At 40.9% G+C, this 24,161-nt stretch overlaps 3 protein-coding genes across 5 annotated transcripts in view; 1 reads left to right on the top strand and 2 right to left on the bottom strand.

The window, feature by feature from the left end:
• Positions 1-6,350: 6,350 nt before the first annotated feature.
• plin2 (perilipin 2) lies at positions 6,351-9,929 on the top strand. Its single transcript, XM_053343486.1, has 8 exons — positions 6,351-6,394; positions 6,595-6,643; positions 6,923-7,118; positions 7,386-7,468; positions 7,666-7,939; positions 8,534-8,712; positions 8,954-9,070; positions 9,189-9,929. The coding sequence occupies exons 2-8, from the start codon at positions 6,614-6,616 to the stop codon at positions 9,654-9,656; spliced, it is 1,347 nt and encodes a 448-aa protein (XP_053199461.1). The 5' UTR covers positions 6,351-6,394; positions 6,595-6,613; the 3' UTR covers positions 9,657-9,929.
• A 384-nt stretch (positions 9,930-10,313) lies between these two features.
• cdca9 (cell division cycle associated 9) lies at positions 10,314-12,777 on the bottom strand. The gene is made up of 10 exons (XM_053343077.1): positions 12,666-12,777; positions 12,455-12,586; positions 12,337-12,377; positions 12,198-12,246; positions 12,026-12,093; positions 11,310-11,371; positions 11,152-11,232; positions 10,897-10,978; positions 10,616-10,702; positions 10,314-10,468 (listed from the first exon to the last, which is right to left on the bottom strand). The coding sequence occupies exons 1-10, from the start codon at positions 12,775-12,777 to the stop codon at positions 10,424-10,426; spliced, it is 759 nt and encodes a 252-aa protein (XP_053199052.1). The 3' UTR covers positions 10,314-10,423.
• Positions 12,778-13,905: 1,128 nt separating this feature from the next.
• dennd4c (DENN/MADD domain containing 4C) overlaps positions 13,906-24,161 on the bottom strand; it is a 35,385-nt gene continuing 25,129 nt past the window's right edge. The window contains exons 12-34 of one of the 3 annotated variants that reach the window (XM_053342904.1): positions 23,665-23,889; positions 22,903-23,048; positions 22,651-22,689; positions 22,225-22,355; positions 21,966-22,098; positions 21,660-21,866; positions 21,409-21,537; positions 21,087-21,234; positions 20,825-20,974; positions 20,441-20,554; positions 20,175-20,306; positions 18,933-20,005; positions 18,596-18,788; positions 18,408-18,505; positions 18,114-18,289; positions 17,823-17,981; positions 17,451-17,649; positions 17,218-17,328; positions 16,994-17,131; positions 16,769-16,886; positions 16,323-16,479; positions 16,160-16,224; positions 13,906-15,924 (exon numbers count right to left, since the gene is read on the bottom strand). In XM_053342904.1, the coding sequence (XP_053198879.1) occupies positions 15,788-15,924; positions 16,160-16,224; positions 16,323-16,479; positions 16,769-16,886; positions 16,994-17,131; positions 17,218-17,328; positions 17,451-17,649; positions 17,823-17,981; positions 18,114-18,289; positions 18,408-18,505; positions 18,596-18,788; positions 18,933-20,005; positions 20,175-20,306; positions 20,441-20,554; positions 20,825-20,974; positions 21,087-21,234; positions 21,409-21,537; positions 21,660-21,866; positions 21,966-22,098; positions 22,225-22,355; positions 22,651-22,689; positions 22,903-23,048; positions 23,665-23,889 (4,178 nt within the window). In that variant the 3' untranslated portion in view covers positions 13,906-15,787. The remainder of the gene's footprint in view (positions 15,925-16,159; positions 16,225-16,322; positions 16,480-16,768; positions 16,887-16,993; positions 17,132-17,217; positions 17,329-17,450; positions 17,650-17,822; positions 17,982-18,113; positions 18,290-18,407; positions 18,506-18,595; positions 18,789-18,932; positions 20,006-20,174; positions 20,307-20,440; positions 20,555-20,824; positions 20,975-21,086; positions 21,235-21,408; positions 21,538-21,659; positions 21,867-21,965; positions 22,099-22,224; positions 22,356-22,650; positions 22,690-22,902; positions 23,049-23,664; positions 23,890-24,161) is intronic. The other 2 variants (XM_053342906.1, XM_053342905.1) reach the window with 2 other exon arrangements.

Genomic DNA, 24,161 nt, shown 5'->3' with positions numbered 1-24,161 from the left:
TGTTTTCTGTAAACACTGACTCGGACAGCAGAGCCTGGACATTTGCTTTTAGATCCTTCTTAATTATATCATAATTGCAGGGACTCGGTCTGGTTGTCAGCAACATCACCCACAAAATATAGCTGTGAATTGCTGCCCCTTTGCCAGCACAAACAGCAACCCTGTTAATCCCAGTGCGGCTCTGTGAAAATGGCTTGTGACGGGATATTGTCGAAACATGGCAGGGTCATGTGGGACGGTGTCCAAGGCACACGAAGGAAAGCCTTCTGTGGTCGTTGTCTCATCTCCCATCTGACCAACTCAAAGTATGTGCTCATTGACCGGATTAGCAATTTTATCTGTGCCTGCTTCACAGGTCAGCATCCAGTGTGGTGCTCTTCCAACAACGCAACCTGAGACTTCTTTTTTTTTCTTGCCTCCCTGAGAAAATCATTAATGAAAATCATCATCAGGGTAGAAGCAAGGCCAAGGTGTGGTCCCCTACAAATACAGAGGATCCTATTTTCAAACTAAAAACGGTCACATACTGACCTTTTCTCACACTTTTAACCTTGTATAGCTGTTGACTCATTTTCTGAGTTGATCCTCTCAGTGGGAAATGTGGACGGTTAACTTGGATGTCTTAGCTAATGAGCCAGAGTCATTATTTGAGGATTACATCCAACAGGTGCACAGAGCCCTGCTTAACAAGACTCTTCTTGTCTATATTGTTGCAATAAATCTGTGGTTCCTGCACTGCTAAACACACATTGTCTACATAGATCTGATGTGTATTAGAGGCTGAAGTAATGGTTATTTCAAGAGGATGGCCATCATCTTGTAAAGATGTAATTCATTTCTGCATGCACCACTTCTCCAGCTCTGTGGTTGGTTTGATGCTGGGACTAATAACAGTGCCAAATTTGTCAGCAGGGTTACAACTTTTTTTTAAAGTAATTTTGGTCCCAGATGTTGAAATTCTGGTGTAAATTCACAAAGAAAACAGCCAATAGTTAGTCAACCCCTACTTGATCAAAAAGACAGCCAGACATTTCTCAACAATGGCTGCGCTGCTTGTTAAATGTCCTCTTCCTGTTGTTCCGGTAAATCCTACAGTAATTATATTGCGATATGTTTTCCAAATGCTTCGTTGATTATTAAGCTCATTTAATAAAACTGTTTAATTCTAAACAGAGCCAAAAAGTTTTGTTTTGACATGACTCAACACATGCAGAGATAAAAAATAATGGGTGGCTTTTAGCAAACAGCTGCAATCATGACATCAATGCTTTAGGCCATAAATGATTATGTTATTATATTATTGTGTGTGCAAATGAATCAGTCACAAGACTTGCAAAGGTAAAAACGTTGACAAACATGTTAGAACACTTTCTATCTGTAAGAGAAGGTATTTAACCTTTATCTATTTTGAATTCAAAATGTGTAATGTGCCTGTAGTTTGACTAAATGATTCATAACTCCACTTTATTAGTTTATCTTAATTACTACGACACATTTCTTGAAATTATGCTCCATTTTTCCAAAACTCATCATGCTCATCTTCACAAACTTCAAAACCAAACTCTCCACTTAAAATCATGTGATCTTACATTTAAACCAACCTTTGCCTTGAGACACACTACAAAACAGCCATTATACACTGTGGAGATCAATTCAAAACACTGTGAAAACCTGTCACAGCAGAATAATGGTCTCTTTAAACAATGAACACGATATAAAAACACACTTTCAAAATTTGCCATTCTTCAACATAATGTAGTAAAATAAACTGAAATTGAGTGAAAAGGTAAATGTACTGTAAAAATGTGCTGCTGATAAAGAATGTAGAATGCAGTAAAATCATTTCCATGTATTTACCAAAAAAAACTAATGGAAAAAACATAAAGAAAGAAATCAGGAGTTATTCTTATTCTTAAGTTTTTTGTTCATTCATTGCTTCAAAACAAGTGGACTGACCCTGGGTCCTGTTATCTATCCTGAGACTCTGATTGGTGTGTGAACAATTTTGACTCTCAGTGTTTCCACCTAGTGAACTGTGTGTTAATTGGGTTCCAGCTGTGATGACGTGAGTTAATGATATTGAATGCCAGTGCTCTCTGAACAAGCACAGGAGTGAAATGAGGGGTTTATAGTTTTGGGAAATGGGTCTGTCTTTTGGTAGATGGCGTCATAGTTTGAGATGTTTATTTAATAAGCCCAGTTATAATTTGTAAGCGATTGAGACAAAGTGTAATTTGTTCCACAGGTTTTATAGCTTTGATAGACAGTCCAGCAGTCTAGTAGTCCTCTAGAATGCTATACTGTCTGACAGCAGGTGTATTTAAGGCATCAGCAGTGTAGAGTTAACCAAAGCATACCTCTGCACCAAAGACATATCTCTGTCTTTCTCCCTTGCGTCTCTCCATTTTTTCCTCTTGATCTAAACAGCATGAAAGGACAGCCACTCTCCCACTGTCTTTCTCCTACTGTCTGCGCTCTTTCTTCATGCAGCGCCTCTGACTGTGTGTGATCCGGAGGTGTGACACTTTCCCAGTAGCCCACAGGTATCTGTTACCCAGCCAGGAGCCTTGGCACGCTGCCCACAGCCCTGCCTGTCTCGGAGGGCACAATAGAGGGACGCCGTTAGAGGATCTCCTCTCCAGTTCTGCTAGACTGTACAACCCCCCGCTGCCACCTGCACACCAGCATACCTCACGGGAAACAGCAGGGCAGAGCTTCCGTGATTGATCCCTCTTTTCATCTTGACTGTCTGTAGAAAGAGAAAAGCATGTAGAGACTTGGCTCAGATCATCACTGACCTGTTTCCTCTCATCTATATGTATATGTACTGATTGTCTCCTAAACCTCATTTTATATCCTGTTTGTATACCTTTTGTTCCCTTGCACGTATGTTGCTTTAGTGCATCACTCAATACATCTCCAATTGTGTATGTGTCATTCTTACCAAATTAAAGAAGATGAAGAGTACTTTATTTACATGACAGTTAAATAAATGAACTAGATGTAGTTGTGGGTTTAACCAGGCACTCCCCATTTGTTTTGCTTAAACATACCAGGTACCATGTTTTTGCATGCTCCACATATGATGCATAAAATCCAGCATGTGAAATATGTTATGATATAAAAAACAATCTTACTAGCAACATCATCAGTTACAGCACTGGGTGTAATGTAGGTACAACTAGAGTGGCCACAATTCTGGACCTAAACACTCAAAAAGAGGAAATATTTGGGCAAGAAACAGGCTGCCTGCTCATGGGTTAAGAGTAATAACTTTGTCTACTTTGGTGCCATCTAGTGGCATATATCAGTAAATGCTAGAAAGATACACATTTTATATCAGCAACAAGTACATACAAAGTCCTTGTTAACTGATTTGGTCATCAGGTAAAAGGTAAAACAAGTACATTGTTATTCATTATATTTAATTTAAATGTCTGATCAAATGATATATTTTAGTTGTTTAACAGTACATACATCAATATCAGTGTTTTCCCTATACAGTATGTTTGCAACCTATTAATGATATTGTCATTCTGATTGTAGGTAGGTAGGTAGGTAGGTAGGTAGACAGATAGATAGATAGATAGATAGATAGATAGATAGATAGATAGATAGATAGATAGATAGATAGATAGATAGATAGATAGATAGATAGATAGATAGATAGATAGATAGATAGATAGATAGATAGGAACTTTATTGATTCCCTAGGGGAAATTTAGGGTCTAAGCAGCTTAATACACGTAGAGACATCACACATGACAAACACATACAACATAAACAGGAATGTAAAAAGTAAAATCTGTATGAATACAAGTTTTACGGTGACTCAAGAGAACTCAAGTCAGGACACTGAACCAAAGTGACCCTGATCAGGTCACTTTGAAGTCAGAGTGAACAGTATTTACACAAGATGGGTAAAACTGCTCTGCCAAATGCACGAACACAGCTCTGTGGGGGTTTAATTAAAGTTTACCAATACAACATAACTGAATTAATATTGGAAACCAATGTTCAAAAGATATGCAGTAAAATATTTAGATTTAGTGCCTCACTGGTTCTGTCTGTTTAAATTTGACTTTTGTTAAGTGTAAGCAGGTTGTTTCTTTTAAAACACTCATGTTTTTATGCAGATGGACAGCTTCACCTTCAGGCACTCATATCTGGACATAAACACACTACATTTCCCACATTTTCATGTTTAAAATATGTGGAAGCCAGGGTAATCCTTTAAGTCTATAACACATATCAGAAGGTATTACATCACAGGACAGTTATAGGCCAAACATTACACCTCTTAAAACCCAATGGAAATGTTCACAGGAGATTTCGTCATCATTCTTGATCAACTGAGTGTACTTTGCCTGGCATCGTATCACATAAGGCCAATCAAAGCAATGAATATGACGTGGACTATAAAATATGATTAGATCAATGTCCATCACAACGTGGCATGTGTGAGGGTATGTGAGTGTATGTATAGGCTGGCCTATATACAGTACGACTCACTTTATAGTATATTTCTGATTCGTTATATACTCTCTAAATTCTTTTGTAAATTATTATAGGGACTTCCTTCAGACAGAATCTTAACAAACTGTGGTTTAGTGTTGCCAACATTTTCATATGGGGCCTATTTGAATTACAAAAAGGTTGAAAAATGGGCCCCAAGAGGTTTGTCTGCGGGATCCAGGATCCAAATGTGTTATCCATATTGGTTCAGTGAAGATTTTGACTAGAGCCCACATTTCCTCAAAAGGTTTCCAAATGTATGCACAGAAACTGGATTAACACTTCATTTACTTTTTTTTAACTCCCTTTTTTAAAAATAACACATACAGAAATGCTGACCAGATATTCTGTAGATTCACTACTCTACAGAAATGAACAATGACACATAAAAAACAGTGAAGTGCTCTCAAATTAGAAACAGGGCCACACATCTGGCTCTGATGAGCTACTGGCAAACATAAACCTGTTCGTCTGTGGGTAAGACACTGACATGTGGTACTGTTCAGCCATTCAAGTAAGTAATCAGAAATTTATCAAGAGAGGTGTTAGTCTGGTTTAATTATATCTTATATCAATTTCCAAGAATTACACAATAGCTCACAAATAATGTGAAAGCAAGTAAACAGCAACACTGATTTTCTTTGCTGAAGAGCAAATGAAAATTTTGACAGTGAATTCAAACTGAACTGGACAGTTTTTATGTTCAATATTTTCCTCCACTGAACATACACGTGCGGTTAAAACTGAAGAATTTATACTGGAAACCTTTTAAAGACATTACTCAGAAAATGATGTGCCAATCAAAGCCCCAAACATTAAAATCTAGAACAAAATATTTTGCTTTGTGGGCTACTTTACTTCAGATTAACTACCACTTAAATCATAAAAGGCAGTGCTACTATTTGCTTTATTGGCATCCTTCAGAAATAGGTGATCCAGATTTCATCCAGTTCTTATGTTTGACTTTGTTGCATATGAGGTGGATGGATAATGAGAGTGTACGCACAGACACTGTAATTCATTTTCAGACACTGATTATTACATTTGAACTAAATGAATAACACAGGTAGATCCTGGATTGTCCACCATTATCAACCAATCAGGGAATTCACACCATGATGAACCCTTAAAGGTAGCATGTTTTTTCTTTTGTGTGTGTGTGTGTGTGTTTTTTAATGTGGCCTCTAATATGATCAGCCCTGTCTGAGCCCAGTGTCCACATGATTTCCTGTATACTTTCAGCTGGATTATTAACTGAGCAAAGGAGGCGACTCATAGCATCTGTTATTAGAAGGATTTTAAGGGGGGGAGGGGGTCCTCTGTTTTTTTTTTAGGTTTTTGTTTCTTTATTTTTATTTTATTCTATTGTTGTGTGTGATGATGGTGCTGTTGAATGGTGCTTAAATTTCTCGGGATCAATAAAGCATTTCTTATTTTTCTTATTATAATTATTTCAGTTCATTTTTTGCCCTAAAGCCCCCCTGTAGGTGTGCACTTGTACTTATAGCCCATATGGCTATTTTCAGTTTCGTTATTACAAGAAAGAGTTTGGATAATGTAGGAATAGTGGGTTAAGTATTTTCAAATATATTTCAGGCTTATTGTTGCCCAGACAGTCTGAACGTATAATGAAAAGCTTGTCATGTCACCAACTTATGAAATGTGAAGAAATATTGCACCCTCAATGATGATTTCATAGGAATTCCCCGACTAAACTTTTACCCCTTTTACCTTTGCCCTAGAAACTTTACAGTGGCTTACGTCAACTCCCTGCTACATCTCGCGATAATTATAGAGTATAAATACAGATAGAGCCACTGACACCTCACACGCATCAACAGTCAGCTCATTGACCGACTCGGATATCTAATATCGATTGGTGAGTCTCCTATTCGCTATTAGTAGGCTATTACTTTTATTTAACGACGTGACAGCTGTAGTGAAGTTGTTTTAAGTCATTATGTCGCTACTAAAGACATGTTACTGTAATACGGAAGTGATAATTTAACTTTCTGTACAGTCTTTTCCTGGTTTTCATGAGGAACAATAGAAACATTGTCTATTGTTTTATCTCTACAGGTGTTTCTCAGCAGCAGATATGGCAGCAGCAGACGTTATGTCAAATCAGGTAAGTTTGTTTTAAAAACTTTTATATTTAGAGTTATTTAGCTAATGTCAACTCTGGAATAGTTTTGCTATATCCTTTCTTTAATGTAAAGTAAAGTGCCATAACATGAACTATTCAAATACATCACCATGTAGCTGTCTCATCATTTATTACTATTTTGGAATGTAAAAATTAATGAATTAATTAATCATTTTTGTACTGCTAGGATAGTTCATCTCTCATTAATGGAAAATGTGTTCATATTAATTTTAAATAAATTCCCTTTGTGTTTCCTCACAGAGTGTGGTGGAGAGGGTGACCAGCCTTCCTTTGGTGAGTTCCACCTATGGCTTGGTGTCCAGCGTTTACTCCAACACCAAGGGCACCCACCCTTATATCAAGTCCGTGTGTGAGGCAGCAGAGCAAGGAGTGTGGACCATCTCCTCTGTGGCCTACACCACTGCTTCACCCATCATCGACAAGCTGGAACCTCAGAGTAAGTGCTTTTGGGTGTACATTTTAGATATCTTGGTTTTAAAGTTTGTAGGATGTCAAAACAAAAGTGTGAGGGTAGTTACATGCTTACAGGTTGAGTCATACGGGGTGAGCTCTAAACAGGAAGTTCAAGGCAGGCAGCTGATAATTAATCATCATGATCTTTCACCTAGTTTGCTCTTAATCACTGGGACTAAGTTAAACACATATTTATCCACCTTTTTATCTAATCTTTTTCTAATTGGTGTCTTTCTTTTGTTACCCACAGTTGCCATTGCCAATGATCTGGCTTGTAAAGGTCTGGACAAGATTGAGAAAAACTTGCCCATCCTTCACCAACCATCTGAGCAGGTACGCACTGGTTTGATAAAGAGGCTAAATTACACAATATCCTCCCAACAGTAATGTGAGCCAATCTCCTCATGATCGGGCTGTAATCTATGTCTTTCTCAACTGCTGTCTTTTTACCCACTTTAAACATGTCCTTTGCTGCAATCACTCCAAGGACAGCTAAGTTTATTTGTCCATGTTTTATTGTCCCTGCCCAGATTGTCTCCAGTGCCAAGGATGTGGTAACCAACGCGAAAGATGTCATGTCTGGGGCCAAGGGCACAGTGTCTGACTCCCTGACCGTCATGGTGGAAAAGACTCGGGGTGCGGTGCAGGAAAGAGTGGAGAAGACCAAGGCTGTGGTCAACGGGAGCGTCAGCACAGTGCTGGAGAGCCGCGTGGCCAGGCTGGTGTGCAGTGGAGTGGACACCGCACTTTCAACATCTGAGAGCCTGGTGGAGCAGTACCTGCCTCTGACAGAGGACGAGCTGGGTGAGTGGGCTCAGAGCCAGAGAAACCTTGTGTAACCCCTGAAAATACAGAAATCTACTCATGACCCCTTTTTACAAGTGTAGCTTCCCTATTTGAGCTTAGTTCAATATATTTTTTAGATCTCAGGAGGCAGAAAGATTGTGTATGACTTCATGCGCCACAGTTTGTATGAAATATTAAGTGAGAAAGGCTACTAAGATTAAGCCTCTATGACAAACAGTATCAAGGGTCAGTTATTAAGAAGCAGCTGGAGTATGTTGTTGACCATGGATTCGGTCCAGTTTCCAGGAAAACAGGATTTATCGGATTATGCTCTTCTGAGAATCCAAATATGTGGTGGTGGTCTGTTTTTCTCCGTTGTTAAAGGAGTTGTTGTTTAGAGTGAACTGTGGCTTGTTGTGGATGACCGCATTCCTCAAGGCTTTAAAGCGATCATGCAAAATGCTGTAGCAGTTCACAGCAGATAAGAAGGGATTAAATCAGCCAGACAATGGTCTACTAGCGTTTTTAATTCGTCAGGGTTTTCACGATTGAGCTTTCATGTTGTTTGTCTTCTTTAATGGAACATTTCACGTTTTCCTTCCCTTGTGACAGAGCTGGAGGCGAAAACCGTGAAAGGCTTTGACATGAAGGAGCCGAGCTACTACGTGCGCCTGGGCTCTCTCTCCACCAAGCTCAGAAAGCGGGCAGCCGCCAAGACCTTGGCCAAAATAAAAGATGGCAAGCAGCGAAGCATGGAATTCATTTCTGAGCTGAACTCCACTGTTGACCTGGTGGGTTTCCTCATTCATTAATAATAATAATAATAATGGACCAAAGTCACTTTTTCATGACTTGAAACTGAAAAGATCTGGGACAATTTCTAACTAGTAAAATATGAGAAAGTAATTTAAAAACGATGCCAAATTCCTTAATATTCATTAGACTGCTGCCTTTAAATGTCATGTTAAGCAGATGATTTCTTCTACTGCTCATGCACAGCAAATCAACTTTTAAATGGTTTGTTCTTTCCAGATTGAATATGGCAGAAAGAATATTGACGGAGCTAACCAGATGGTAAATGACAAGCTGAGTTCTTTGGTGGTGTGGAGGTCCAATGGTCCAAACCATGAAAGCAGCCACGAGGCAGAGGTAAGGAGGAGGAGGAGGAGGAGGAGGATACGTCAAATATGCAGTGAGATAAGTACATTTGTGAATGTAAGTGTAAACAAACAAGTACCTTTAAAATCTGCTCCTTCCCTCTATCTAGGCCATTGAGTCTCGCACCTTGGCTCTGGCACGTTCCCTCACTCAGCAGCTCCAGACCACCTGCCTGGTCCTCGTTTCCAGCCTGCAGGGTCTCCCCAACCACGTCCAGCAGGAGGTGTTCTCCGTTGGCCGCTCGGCAACACTGGTCTACAACAACTTCAGCAAGGCTAAAGTGCTGAGAGACCTGCCAGACAGCGTGTTGACCAACAGCAAAATCCAGCTGGGTAAAATGAAAGAGTCCCTGGACAACGTCATGGATTATCTGGTCAATAACACACCGCTCAACTGGCTGGTGGGTCCATTTTACCCCCAGATTACGCCCAAGAAGACACAAGCTGAATCCTCCTGTCGTCCCTCCACCCAGCCATCCCGAGAGGTTCTCAATGAGATCGAGATGGAGTCAATGGATTCCCAGCAGCAGCAGCAGCAGGAACAGGAACAGCAGCAGCAGGAACAGCAACAACAGTGATCTATGACAGCTTTGTGTTTTAATCAACATATCCTGTGGTAATATTTGTGCTTTGTAGTAAAAGATTTGACTTTATAACCAATGTTGGACATGTATAAAAAGTAGTTCTATGCTTTAATGCTATTTTCTACTTCTTGCTTCAATCATGTCAACCAAGATGTCAGATTTGTTAGTTCTGTCTGCAGATAGGAAATTGACATTTACCTGCCAATGTAGTAAAACATAACCCTGCTTTTTTATCCCTACATTAAACATGTACTGGAAAACAGTTTTTTTGCAGTAACTGGGTCTTTTATTCCTTCACTTAAAACAAAGGTTACTTTCCTTAGAGGTTAAGACTTTGAGATTCTTGCTAAATGAGTCAATGTTTGACACACGTATGGAGTCATTTTGTGAGAATCTCAAAGAATCAAAGTTTCAGTTTATGACTCATAAACCATAAAATCAATGTGGCACAATGTCTGTTCTAATCACACAGTCATGTCCAGGATAAGACTTTACACTTCCCATTGCTACACCATGGTAAATTGATTTTTTTTTTTTTTATTGAACTGCATTAGGAGAAAACAGTGACCATTTATCTGCTTGCCTGCTTTTCTAAATTCAAACACTCCATTGATCAGTCAAGTAAGACATTTTGACAGACGGTAATCCAAAACTAAATAAGTTTTATTTATATTATAAAAACACACATAAAAAGACAACCAAAGAATAACTGACAACAAAAATCAAAATTCTGGTCACAGTTGATCTTCGGGCATCGTTGCTCAATGTTGGCAGCGGTTTCGTCCTGACAGATGTTCCATCAGTCTCTGAAAAATGCAAAATGCCATCTGAGGAGAAGACTTTACCAGATGTACAGTTCCAAATGTCTCACCATATACTTCAAAGAGCCTACAGACTTAACAGTCACTTAAAAAAAAAAAAACCTAAAAAAAACAAAACAAGCTTTGTATTACCGAGAGCTTCTGAATCTGACACCATGCCACATCATCCAGCAAGTCAAAGTTAATTTCATCCTTGGTCTCTTCAGAAAAGCAGACAGCCTAGGATGAAAGAGAACCACATTTATATGTTTGCACGATCCTAAGAAACTCAAAATAAACCAGTGAGGAAACTCTGATTCTTAATATTGAAGAGCTGACACACACACACACACACACACACACACACACACACACTTTTCACATAATACATCATGTCTTCCTCAAGAGCTGGTAACAAGGATGATGATGAGTACCTGTCCCTGTGCTGTGGTTACAGTGATGTGTGCAGCAGATCCTGCCAGTGCACAGTGCATATCACCAGCAGAGACCACCGACCTGGACAAGCATGACAATTACCAGTCAGTCAATTTATTTCATTTAGGAGCTGACTTAAGTATATTATTACCCCTTAGATCTGAAAAGTATCAGCAAAAAACAATGAAATTCAATTCACTGAGAACAATTCTTTACAATAAAAATCAAAAAGTCTCATGACAGCAATAACAGACCTGAGTTTAGGTTTGGCTGGCACAGTTTCGGTGGTCTTGGTCAACAAGCTTTGAGTTCTTTTGGAGGTGACTGAAAATCCTCTGAAAGATAATTAACATTAATGTAAAGGCCTGCATAAATCAAAAGTTAAGCATAAATAACATAATGACAGTCTTACCTGACATTTCCAGTGGAGTTGCTACCAACTAATGTTCTGGTCCTTTTGGTTCCTTTTCCTCCCTAAAAACAAATAAACTCAAATAACTTGTCTACACAGATCACTTTGTGAAATGAAAAAATCATTTTGCATGTTCAGACAGATGCAAGATGAGCTGATCTGCCTGCTAAAAGTGTGTCTTAGGTTGGTCTCATGAAGATATAATGGCTGACTCATACAGCTGTAGTGCCAATCTTGCATGCATTATTGATGTAACTATTGATTCTCCATGTTTTCTTAATTGTTGGGTAATCAGTATGTGCTTTGATTCTGTCCATTTCACAACAGCTTGTCAAATTGCAAAACCTCAGTTAAGAAAAGAGAATAAAATTACAACAGCATAGTGAAAAAAATACCAAATGTCACTATCAGTCATGACCTTTGACCATTTATTCAATCTTAAAGTTATTTTATAGATATTACCCATGCAAGCATTTTTCCATACATTGAAAAGTTTAAAAGTCTCATTCAAAGCACAAATGAACTACTTGCTACATCAGTTTGGCTGTCCTGTCCTGTCCTGTCCTGTCCTGTCCTGCATGTTTTAGATGTTTCCCCCTCTTCCAACAAACTTGATTGGCATGATCAGCTGTCATCAAGCTCTGCAGAAATCTGACAGACCCATTCATTTGCATCAGGTGTGTGTTTGCAGGCAGGGGTACTGAAACATCACCTACTTTGGAGGCTTTGGTTAAGGACTTTTGGGCTGGGGTGGACTGAGCTGGTGCAGAATCTGTTGATTTCACTACAAAAAAAATAAAAAAATAAAAATGCATAGGAAACAATTTGATTTATAATTTTTTTTTGTTGTTGCAAAATTTAACTGTGCTTGAAAGTCATGATCATCACCTCTTTTACGGTGAACTCTGAGGGACTGCTGCATCTCCAGAGATTCATTCTGCAAAAACAATCATCTCTTCTATTAAAATATAAAGTAAAACATTTCTAGATTATAGCATGATTGAATAAATCTGCTGACTCAACTCACCCTCATAGCAATAGACACATCACTGGCTGAGATGTCCTCCTCTGACAGACAACAATAACCAATTATAAACCTTCTAGACGAGGAAATGATCACGTGTTGAATAATGAGCACATCTCACCGCTTATTAAATCAGCTATGCGTGTGTTCTGGAGCGAGGGAGGCATCTTCATAAGCTCCACTTTAAACACTTTGTCCACCGTTGCTAACATGTTCTCCATTTTGCCCTCCAGCTCGTTCATACGCTCCTGTGCTGTGTGAGGAAAATGTAATGCACTTCGGGATTCATATGTATGTTGTAAAAACTTAACGTGGGGTATTTTTTTAGCTACCTTCTTTCTCAAACTGCTGAATGAAGAGAGTCAGTCTGCTGTGTCGCATCTCTCTGCTAAGCTGCTCCTTCATTTGGGATTTGCCTTCGTTTCTCCTCCGCCTCAGTGACATTTTGCCTCACTTCACACACAAAACTTTGGTCTACTGTGTTAAACCGCCCTTGTTCTTTAAATAGACTCACCTGCGACCGCACAACTTTTAATTAAGATATCAATGCGCTTTACCTGAAACTCAAGTCTTCAGGTTCGAGAACTATATCGCATGGCGGAAGGGCACGATTTATATCAAAATCAGAACTATAGCCTTCAGTAAGCAATATTTAATGAGCTGATAATTTATATTTAATGCTTCTTACTGTAATACGAATGTAAGGGACAAGCAAATACAAGTATTAAAAAACTCTATCTAAAGAGATTGAGGCTTTAGCCATCTGAATTACTCACAGTGAATCGCTTCCAGTGATTTCAATTGACAAGTGTTTTTTCCCGAATCAAGTGCAGTAGTAACAAAAAAAGGAATTTGGCCCTAATAAGATAGTAACTTTGATAGACATTGAATTGATTTTATTATTTTGGACTGCTGAAGCCTTGTCTTTAAATAAACTTTTGAATCTATGTTTGCACAGAATGAGGGTATTTACATCAAAAGTGCATTATGAGGAGATCTGTAGCTGGCCAGGATGAACAAGAGGAATGATTATAGCTAGAAGAACATGTGTCAGTGTTTGTTTGAGCCCCTGACTAGTCTTTGATTCTCACTAATTCAGGATATTGCAGCAAGACTATGCAATCCTCCCCAGATGTGATACTGAACAGACACCACAAAAGCCTATGAACTAAAAGTGAGTGCCCCAATGTCACAAGCAAATACCATCACATGAAAACGCTAAATGATGCAAGACCCTGTTGTGTAACATGCACTCACAAAAGGCACATTTCTTGGCTAAAGGAGACCTGTGCTGGCCTCATAGAATAACTAAATACAAGTGGAAAGTGAGACTGAATGGTGCCTGGATATTCTGGAAAACATCACAGCTGTAAATGTTGTACATGATGATGACCCTGCACTGTCAGGCTTGCAATATGTTTAAATAGAACCTAAGAAATCCTAGGTGAGGAGGAGCAGGTATGACACCCTGGACCAGCAGCCAACCCAAGAGAAAAACAGTGAAGAGAAAGATGGAGAACAAAGTGAGGATGTCTTTAAATGGTAAAAAAAAAAACAGCACACACACGTTAGTTTTCAATCAGGTCACAAACTCATTTATTGCAGCGCACTTCTGTGTAGACATTCAATTCCTTTCCACAGGACGGTAAGAGATCACTTATATGTATTGTTAAAGAACAGTCTCTTCTGTACATCCTCTGCCATAAAGGAGATAAATGTACAAAGTCAGTATAGGGTAGAATCCCTTAAGACACATTAAAAGGATTGTTAGTGATAAAAATGCTACTTCACTACACTTTCTGCAATCCGAATGTCAATAATACAAAAATAAATAATTGATAATTTCTTGTTGTTTTGGAGGGAAAACTATTATTTGTTGTTAATATTCTGAGGCGCTTTTTATCTCGTCCTCACCCTGGGTTACGATCAGGTTTTTAATCCAAGCAGTGCAAATTGAATATTTTACAACATTATCTCATCTGTACAAGTCACTCTCCCAAGTCTACAAAGTAACCATTACCACTCATTTCTCAACAGTTCATTACAGCACTTAGCTTTTTTTTTTTCTTCTTCTTCCTGTGTTTCATTAAGAGGAATGTCATGTTTTTCAAAATTTGTCTTCCTTGACATTGATCAGCAGTTCTGAAAAAGCCCTTTGTAGCATACAGCTCTAAATGCTAACACTATTTATTCAAAGCTACTGTCTGTAAACCATAAGAGCGATCTTGTAAGCAAATAATACACCCGATTTAAAAAACAAACCTTAATGGTTTATTCTATGCCACAAGTCCACTGTGATATTCTGTGATTAATGTGAAATACAGATGTAACTGAACAAGACTATAAGGCGTATTATTAGCTGAACATTCGCAGTATATGCTACTGTTAAAAATGTAGACATTAAAAACACAAGTTGGACTGTGGTTTGTCTTTCCCTGCAAGAGAACATGTGTCTTATTTTACGATGTGGGAATGGTTGCTTTTCAGTAGTGTGGCACACATTTTCACTTCCAATTGATTTTTTAAAATAAAGATCTCTCCCTCCATATGTCTGGTTTTAAACATGCGTTAGAGTGTTGATGCAGAGATCAGTACTTCTGATCAAGACTTGTTCTGATTGCGGGGCATCTGGAATGTTGTGGTAATTAGTGATTGTCCATGACCTCGGTCCTCTCCCATTTACACGCATGCTGCCAACATATTTACACAAAAACAGAGGGCCCCCTACTCTGTACTTGCACATTTACAATGACAAACAAACAGACCTGAACATTCATTAAGACGAAAAAGCGTTGAGACTTGTTGCCTCAAAAAAATAGGCAACCCTGGTTTCAGATCCTCCCCCACCAAGTAAAAAATATATACAAAAAGACAGGCGGTGGATTTTTTTTAGAAAGTGCACAAAGAACAGTCAGAGTCTGTACACGGTCCACTACTCAACCCACTCAGACTGATCTAATCTAAGGAGAGTTAGACAGATTTAAGCAAAGTGGCAAAAGGCTACAAGACTGGGAACTGACACACACAAACACACACATCAACACACGCACACACACACACACACACACACACACACACAAACAGATACTGTGTGCCTACACTTTAGGGGCAGTCAATACATTCTGTACAGTGAAGAATCATTCTATACACCATCTGTGAAGAAACACACCTCAACTAGTCCCCAAAGATTCGCTACAGCTTTCCAATCGGTTTCCAGAGACAGTTCCACTTGCAGGTGCTGCTTGGAAAATCTATGATGAGCAAAAAGGTTGTAAAAATAAAAAAAAGCAGACAGGGGGCGTCTTCAAAAAAGGGGAAGAAGTACCATGTTTGGGTGTTTGGAGGTGTTTAAATCACATTTTGCTCACACTGCCCAGCCCACCACCTATCCTGGATGCTCCCCTTCCCTCCTGCTGTTGCACTTAATTCTTCCGATTTTGCTTCTCAGTGGGGGTCAGATAACTGGCGGTCCGAAGCATTTAAGGCACCACTGCATGCTGGGGCTGGGTGGGCGATCCATGCGGTGCAGCGACTTGAGCTGCTCTGCGCTAAGTTCATCGTAGGCCTGGCGGTACTCCCTGTCAAAAGCCTCTGAAGATATACAGAGAAGGACAGAACATTCACATAGTCACAAAGGGTAGTTTTAAGTTACATTTATAACCTTTTTGATCCCTCATATATAGAAATATGAGAGAATCATTGAAAAAATCAATTATGATGTAATTTAGAAACATTTCAGCCTTGTTCACAATCTTCAGGCTCTTTAAAAAGTTTATGAAGGCAGTGTGCTATAACTGGCTTATCACCCTCTCACACATTTACTCACCTACGTCGATGTTCTCCCGTCCCAAGGCCACCAGTGAGAGGAATAATATTTCCCTATAAATACTCCTGAGACAAATAAGGAACGCACAAATGAGTCACATAAATTGTGAGGAACTAATAAAGTAAAGTAAAGGGTGCATTAAACAAAAACCAACAGGGCTCACCTCTGACGTTTGACCCCCTCAGGACGCCGTTTGATCTCTCGGATCAGCAGGTTGATTGGCCCGTAGACGTCGTTGGTCTGGATGTTGCGAACAATTGTGTTGAGAAGCGTACGAATCTCCTGATGGTCTGTTGGAGCCAATGTCCCCTTCTTTTCCACTAGAGAACACACACACACCAACATAAACCATTTCTTCTCTCTTCTTGGTAGTGACTGACCTCTACTGGCCAACAGTGATATTGCATCCAAGGAATACATACTGTACAATGCCAAGTATTAACTTTCAAACCTTTCAAAGCACAGATGGGAAAGTTAATCTCTTCTGAATTTTACTTAAACAATGCATAGTCAAGTTTTGTTTACAATTGAGTCACTTTATATAGTCACATTTTTTAAGATGTTTAGGGAAGTCAACCACCATAGCTTATACTATGTGTTTGCACTCACTAAAGGTCCTCCAGAGTAGGTAGAGGGGTTCTTCCGGTTCCTTGTGCAGGTTGATGTTGTCCCACAGGAGCTGGACGTACACCTGCTTACTGTCCTGGGACAATGACGTCAGGGGCAGCTGCAAAGATAAAAAATGTTAGTTATATTCCTGCTGATATGGTCCCTATTTAACTGATGTGAAAGAGACAGAAAGAAGAGTGATAGAGGACACGTCTGATGTCTAACCTGTACTCCGTTGTTGCAGTGTTCAGAGTTGAGGATGAGCCCAGGCAGGTGAGTCGGCAGGTCAAGGCGGCGGAAATACAACACCAGGTTCCAGAAGATGATGGGGTGCTGGCTGAGGAATTTGTGGGTGTAGATCACCTGGTTGGACGATGCAGAGAAGCAAACGTTAGGATGTTTGTTCATGGCATTAAGTGTGTCTATGCATCTATGTGTGTGTAAATTACCTGATCTCCCTCATTCTCCAGTAGGGTCTCCAGCTCCTTGCGCAGCACTAAGGGGCTGAGGTACGGTACGGACACAGGCTTGGGGTTTGGTCGTTTGGTTCCCATTCCATCCTGTCAAACATGAATTAATAAAAAGCTGTTTAGAGGCAGATTTATCATTGAAAGTACACTGCAGGTAAAGGATTTCTTTGATTATTTAAGTGGAACAATCTGGGACAGTTGTGGCCACTAACCGACACTTCCTGCAGGCTGCAGGGCAGGCTGGTAGTTGAGACACCATGACCAGGTCTCTGGGAGGAGTCCAGGCTCTGCAGTGGGCCTCCAACACTGTTGCTGCGTGTCAGTGACGTCCCACTGCATTTCTGCTGCTTCCCTGCAGCCTGGTGCTCCAGTAGACCCAGGGGGTCCGACTGCACTGGCTCTGGAATCAGACTGGAAACACAGCAAGCAAAGACAAACTCAACAAATGGTGACGCTGAAAGAAACTGGGCGGATATTCAACTTCTTGGAGTTGATATATATTCAATTAAAAGATCATCCTGGCTGTTGCTTTAGGGATACAGTGTCAAATTGATTCCAGATCTACACGAGTACATCCTTTATACCTCTTTTGTGCTCCAGCATTATTATCTGTAGTCTCCCTCGAATCCTCTTCAGGGAAACTGATAAGGTCTGGCACCTTAATGTCAGCTGAACTGCTAGGGGTGGGCTGGGCACTGGTGCTGTGGATACTGTCTCCTGAGGCACTAGGATTCATATAGAACCTGAAATTGAAAAAGACAAGACTAACTGTAAAATCACATTGTAAAAATGAATCTTTAAAAACGTAACTTTCAAATAAGGACACAGCTCACATTGATCAAGTCTGTGTGAATACAAATACAACAGATTCCTACCCGGTCATCGTCCGCAAGTCATGAAACTCAATGTGCAACAAGGGAAGGAAGGCTGTGCGACAGAAAGGACAGTTGGTATTGAGATTGGAGTCGTCGGCTGTCCAACCTGCCATGATCTCCTCATCATACACCAGCGCTTCACAGGAGCGGCACTGAGAGCAACTGGACATCAGCACCTGTCAGCAGGTAAATAGAACAGAGAGTTACTGAGCTGTATGTTCATGTTGGAGTGAAAGAGTGAAAGGCATCATAACAGATGCAAAGAGGTTGTGTGTTTGTGCATCAATGTCTGACCTCCAGTGCACAGTTCTGGTAGATGCTGGAGGAGGAGGCGTGAAGTGAGGAGCCTTGCTCAGAGTCAGGACCCCTGCCTGCTCTCCCAGGAGTTGGATCTGCAGACAGAGGCAAAGACAAACAGTAACAGCTGCTATCACAGGCTTTATGTCCTTTTCTTCCACATTTACAGTAGAGAGTGCACTTACGTGTCTGGTGTGTGCCTCGGCCTGTGTCGCTACTGCCACTGCTGCTGCCCAGGCTGGTGCAGCTCTGGTTCAGACCGTTGGCCACCAACCCTGGGATGGCTCCTCTATCAGGACTGTCGTCGATGTCATGTGCTGCCAGCATGTGTTCATCCAGATGGGCTGGGAACCCACAGCCACCCTGACCTTGTTCATCCTGCAGCAGAAAATGTCTCATTTGTTCTAAATTTCTTGTTTATGTGAGGTATGTAGTTGTAATGGTCAGCATCAGAGCAGAAGCTAAGACTAAAAGTGAAAAATATGTTTAAAATATGTGGAATGATCTTTTAGAGACTCTTACCTCATCATCTGAATAGGCGTATGCTGAAGCAACTGCCCCCCACATTTTGCTAGCGACATTTGCTGCCTGCTTCATGCTTGACTTAAGCACATCAATTTTAGGCCCAGACAACAGGGTGTCCATCTTGATGCCTGAAATGGAGTTAATGACGGAGCCCAGCGACCCTCCCTGGGAGGACTTGACCAGCGCCGTCAGTGAGGACGATCTAGGACCTGGGCTAGCCGTTGTGCTGCCTGATGTCTTTGTCTTTACAGCGAATGTCTTGGAGCGAGTGACAGTGCTGGGGCTGCGTTTGGGTGTGTCTCCTGGGGAGCCAATTGGAGTTTTAACAGGAGGCACAGGGAGGCTGGCCCGCCGCTCTATGGTCGGTTTGGGCTGTGGGGCGTCAATGGAGTCTCCCTGGGCCTGCTGGAGCTCCATGCTGGAGGACTTAGCACCCATGGGGTTTCGAAGACTCATGTACATTTCAATTTCCTCGGCCAGGTTGCGGGACACCACAGCAGGCACGGAGCGTGGAGGCTCCTGGCTGTTAACTGAGGCAGACTCTTCAGTCTCTGAAACCAGGATAGAGAGTGGGTCGGCACCCGCCTCCACGTCCGCCCTCTCGAGGGGAACTCCCCGCGCTCCAGACTCATCGTCCTGTGTTTCAGTCTGTTTCCTCTCTCGTTTCTCTATTTTCACTTCATTCGCCTCTTTATCAAGTCCCTTTCCTTCTTCTGGTGCTTCCTCTGACAGCTTCCCCAGTGTCAAGCCCTGATCGTCTTCTGGTTCTTCTTCCAGGTCTTTAAAAAGTGCTTTGGGCACAACGTTAGGTGTTGGACTTTGACCTCCAGAGAGCGCTGCAGTCAGAATACGGGCATCAGCGCCCATCTGGCTGGCCATGTGGTCCACGCCTTTCTCCAAAAGCATTCCAGCTCGGGTTTCAGCGCTGAAGCTACAGCTGCGTTCAGCAAAGGCTTTCTGCCGTTGCTGTTGAGGCTTGTTAGCTACATCCACAGAAGCCACTGAAGCATCATCATCAGGTAGAGACACATCTTCATTGTTGCTCTGCCTCCTGAACAGCTTTCCTGCACCTGCAGAATATGTACAGATACAGTTAGAATAGCCAAGTTTAATTTGATTTGATTTGATTTGAATAATTAAACTTATAGTTGATTAGCTTAATTTGACTGGGAAATAAAAACCCAAACCATTGGGAAAAGTCATAAAAAGTGACAAAATTGTTGTATTCTTCCGCTTCACCTGTTTCCCTGCCAGCATCAAAGCTCCCTGTGGACAGCTTCACAATACTAGGAACAGACGAGGGCACATCAACAGGACTTGGGGGCTCTGCTACAGCTACCGCACTGTCCACTGAGCTGGAAATGTCACCTCCTGGTTATAAAACAAAAAGCACATAAACACAAACAATCTGATTTGCGGCAAGCTTATAACTCTAAAATGCAGGTCTGGATGAAATGTCATCACTTGCTATATGTTGCACATTAGATGGAAGTTGATTTTCTTACCATTACGTTGAGCTTTGACAGTGTTTGTGTTGTCAGTGGAAAGGACGTGTGAAGGCTCAGCCAGCTCCTGATGTAACTCATCCTTGGAGCCGTAGCCTTGATCATACTGTCTGCCTGTGGAGCACAAAAACAGACATTCACATTAACAAATGATCTTGCTTTAAAAAAAGATGTGATTTAAGGAAAATTCTGCATTTTGCAACATGGGTCTTTTTTTAATTTGATCTAATTGTGCTTCTAATGATGTTAACATTATACTCACCTACTTCAATACTAAGATATGGTGAGCTCTAGATTCTCCAGATCTCAACAGTGGCCCAAAAACATACAAAAAATGTGATTTCTGACTCTGGTTTTAAAGCTTTAGACCTTGTGAGTCAGTACCTGTACTACAGTGGTTGTCTGTTGAGTCTCCCATGTTGTGGTTGTGGGCAAATAGGTTATGTTCCTCACCGTTGACTTCACTTGAGCTGTCTGCACTTCCATGACTCAAACGGTCAGCGTCAGTGACTGATGACCCACCTATTGATGCAGCTGAAAACCAAAAGAAAGAACACAGTGAGAAACCAGGAAACAGAAAGAGAGAAAAATAAACATGAGTAATACCATGCCTGGTCTGGCATTTATTATCTGCTATTATTTCCACCTGTGGTAGAATTAGCTGGTTCCTTCTTGGAAGATGTACGGTCTAGAGCTTGCTTGAACTGGCCCACTCCACGCAGCACATTACGAAGCTTCGTCCACATAAATAGGCCGCTGCGGTTTCGGCTGGGCCACGGGCTCTCTAAGACCGCCTGCAGAGGGAACAGATTGAACCATGTCAGCCTTCAAATAGTTGTTGTGGCATAAAATTGTATATGTACAGTGAAATATTTAAGAAAATGCTCGTGCAAGTGGTGTTATGAGCTTTCGATATCTCTTTACAAGCTAGAGACGTTTCAAAATAAAAGTGTTTGGCGGTATGTGACCTTGTTGTAGTATCCATATGTGATGGCATTGGGATGAACTCCAGCTTTCTTCATCTCAACCAGGACTCGCACAGCCATGACAGGAAGACCCCAAACACCACAGAGCTGCATCACCACTCTGTAACACACCTGAAAACCAAAGAGAATAAAAAAAGACAGTAATCATGAATTACTCTTGGATTTGACCATTCATAGTTCATCAAAAAGTACCAAAAGGTCTGTGAAAATGATGATAAATAATGTGACTGTACCTCATCCAGCACCTCCACCTCAGTGGTCCTCATCTTTAAGAGGACGTTGTATGCCTGATGCATGGCTCTGCTTTTGGACTTGGCCAGTCTTACAGCTGCTGGCAGGCAGATGAACCACAGGCTGTAGCAGTGACTGAACAGACAACGGGACCACAGCTGAGGGTTGGAGTAGAAACGCTTCGCCATTTTGTACGCTAGCTTGATTTCCTGTCAGAAAGAGCAAAGAAATTTGAGGCAGTTTTACAGTAGACGAAAAGAGAGATAAGAGTGATGAGTAAGATAACATGAGACTGTGTATTTACGCACCTGCTTTGTCCTCTTAGCCAGTAGTGCAGGGCTGCTGGACAGACTGGCCCCAGCTGCTCTGCTGCTAATTGCTGGCCGTAACTCCCTGGGACGGTCAAATAGCTCTATCTGCAGCCTGGGGAAACTTTTATAGCTGTAGGATGGGACATAGGTTGTGAGAAAAGCATCCAAATGTCCACAATTCAAAAACCAACTAAAGGATAATTGCAGCAGCATGGTCACACACATTAACATTTTTTATTTTTGTCTTCAGACTTACGTGTATCTGGCAGAGGGTTCAGATCCGCTTTCAACTGGAGGTTCAGGAGGCATGACAAAAACGGTGTGCTCACTCTTCTGGGACTCGTCCAGCTCCAACAGCCTCGTATCCTCAGATGTTTCTCCTTCAACCTGCAGTGACGATCAAATCCAGAAAATGAAAACTATGTACATTAAGCACACTCCTGCATGCATGTATTGTGTGTAGGCCATTTCCTATCTGATGGCAGAAAGTAAACAACAAGCACACTACAATCTATTATACTTCTCCAATTAGGCAGTACATTATTTGATTAGGATTTAATTATAGAGGAAAGGCAGGAATGTTAATGCTAAAATTACAAAAAGGGAGAGAAGGTTAATGTGTTTACGTTCAAATATAGTGGCAAGCATTAAAAAGAAATCTAATTACAGTGTACCCGATTACCTTGGTGCCCTTGTCGGTGATTTTATCAGAGGGAAAAAGCTGCAAGAAGAGGAAAGAGAGCAGAGGGAAAAGAATGAATCAGAGGAAAATTTTGCTTCCTTAGTCTCCCAGCGGATGAATGTTATTTTGCCAATAAAACAATGTGAAACAAAGACTCATGGAAGAAAACCCCCGGTGAAAGAAAAGACAACAAAACAAAACAAAAACAGCATGCGACGTATAAGACGGGACTGACGCCGGGTCTGTAATCACCTTCTCGACGCAGTCGTCAAAAAAGGCCAAACCCGTGTCCTTGTCACTGACAAAAGTGCACTCCTCGATGAAGCGGATGAAGATCTGGGTCTTGGTGAGCTGGGAGTAGAATTTCTGGTGTGCACGGTCTCTGCTTTTTAGAAACCCTGCAGGAAGGAACGGAGAGGTTGTGGTGTCACAAAAAAGCCAAACATCTCAAACAGTCATTGTTGATTTTGGCACGTATTAATAAACAGGATTTGGTCTCATGAATTCACTCTAAGGAGAACTACATATAGAAATATAGTTGGTTGTGAGCGTTCTCCTTTAGATTCTTATGTATTTTTGAATGACCCTGTCTGAAAAGTAATGAACAGAAGTGTTAAAATATGTAAAATATAGAGCCCTTTCCTTAACTCTATATCTTAAATTGATGTATAGGAATGAATGTAAGTGAGAGTGTAACCAATTTCCCAGCAGAAAGCATTAGTGTATTCCTATTATAGCAGATGTGGTAAGTGATTGATTTTACAAACACTTAAGTTGAGTGATGGCAGGTCCTTAAAACAGACATGCCAATAAAATTCAACATTAGCTGAGCCAAAGTTATGTATTATGAATAGGTTACAAATCCATAGCATTAGGGTGCCCATAAACAAAACCATTACCTAAATGTTGATTCTTTAACACATCCTCTGCTTTGTTATTGTTATCATGTAAAAGCTTAATTTTCTCCAGGTTTACACACATCTGAAAAGTGAGCAGTGAATCATCTTTGTTTACCTTGCAGATCATAAAGAGAGTCTGCTGCCGTGGCCTTCTCAGATGGTGCCTGGGTGATGGGTTTGAGGTAGGAGCGGTAGCCCTTCAGGATGGATGCCATGAAGCGAAGGAACGCTTCCTGGATTTCCATCTCCAGGGCTGTCTTCTTCTTGTGCCATGTGAAGTCTGCCTCGATGGGGGTCATGTCCACTGCTGATTCTTCCTGTGTGGTTTGACGCACTGAAACTAGAACACAAAAAAAACCCCCCAAAAAACAATTTGAGCAATTTAAATACATTTGGATGCATATCTTTTAATCTTATAACTATGGAACTCCTATTTTCCCATGTAACATTTCCTTTTCCTCATCATAATAATCCTTTTAGAAGACAAGAGACATAATACATCTGAAGATAAAGATAATATTAATATGATAGAAGCATGTCCAGCAAGTTTGATCAAGAAAGACAATATATGAAGAAAGAACTTAGGAAGACTGGAGATCAGGAGCATAGCAT

The sequence above is a fragment of the Scomber japonicus genome, chromosome 22 (genome assembly GCF_027409825.1).
Source record: "Scomber japonicus isolate fScoJap1 chromosome 22, fScoJap1.pri, whole genome shotgun sequence".
Taxonomy (NCBI): domain Eukaryota; kingdom Metazoa; phylum Chordata; class Actinopteri; order Scombriformes; family Scombridae; genus Scomber; species Scomber japonicus.
This window is presented reverse-complemented; position numbering and strand designations above follow the sequence as displayed.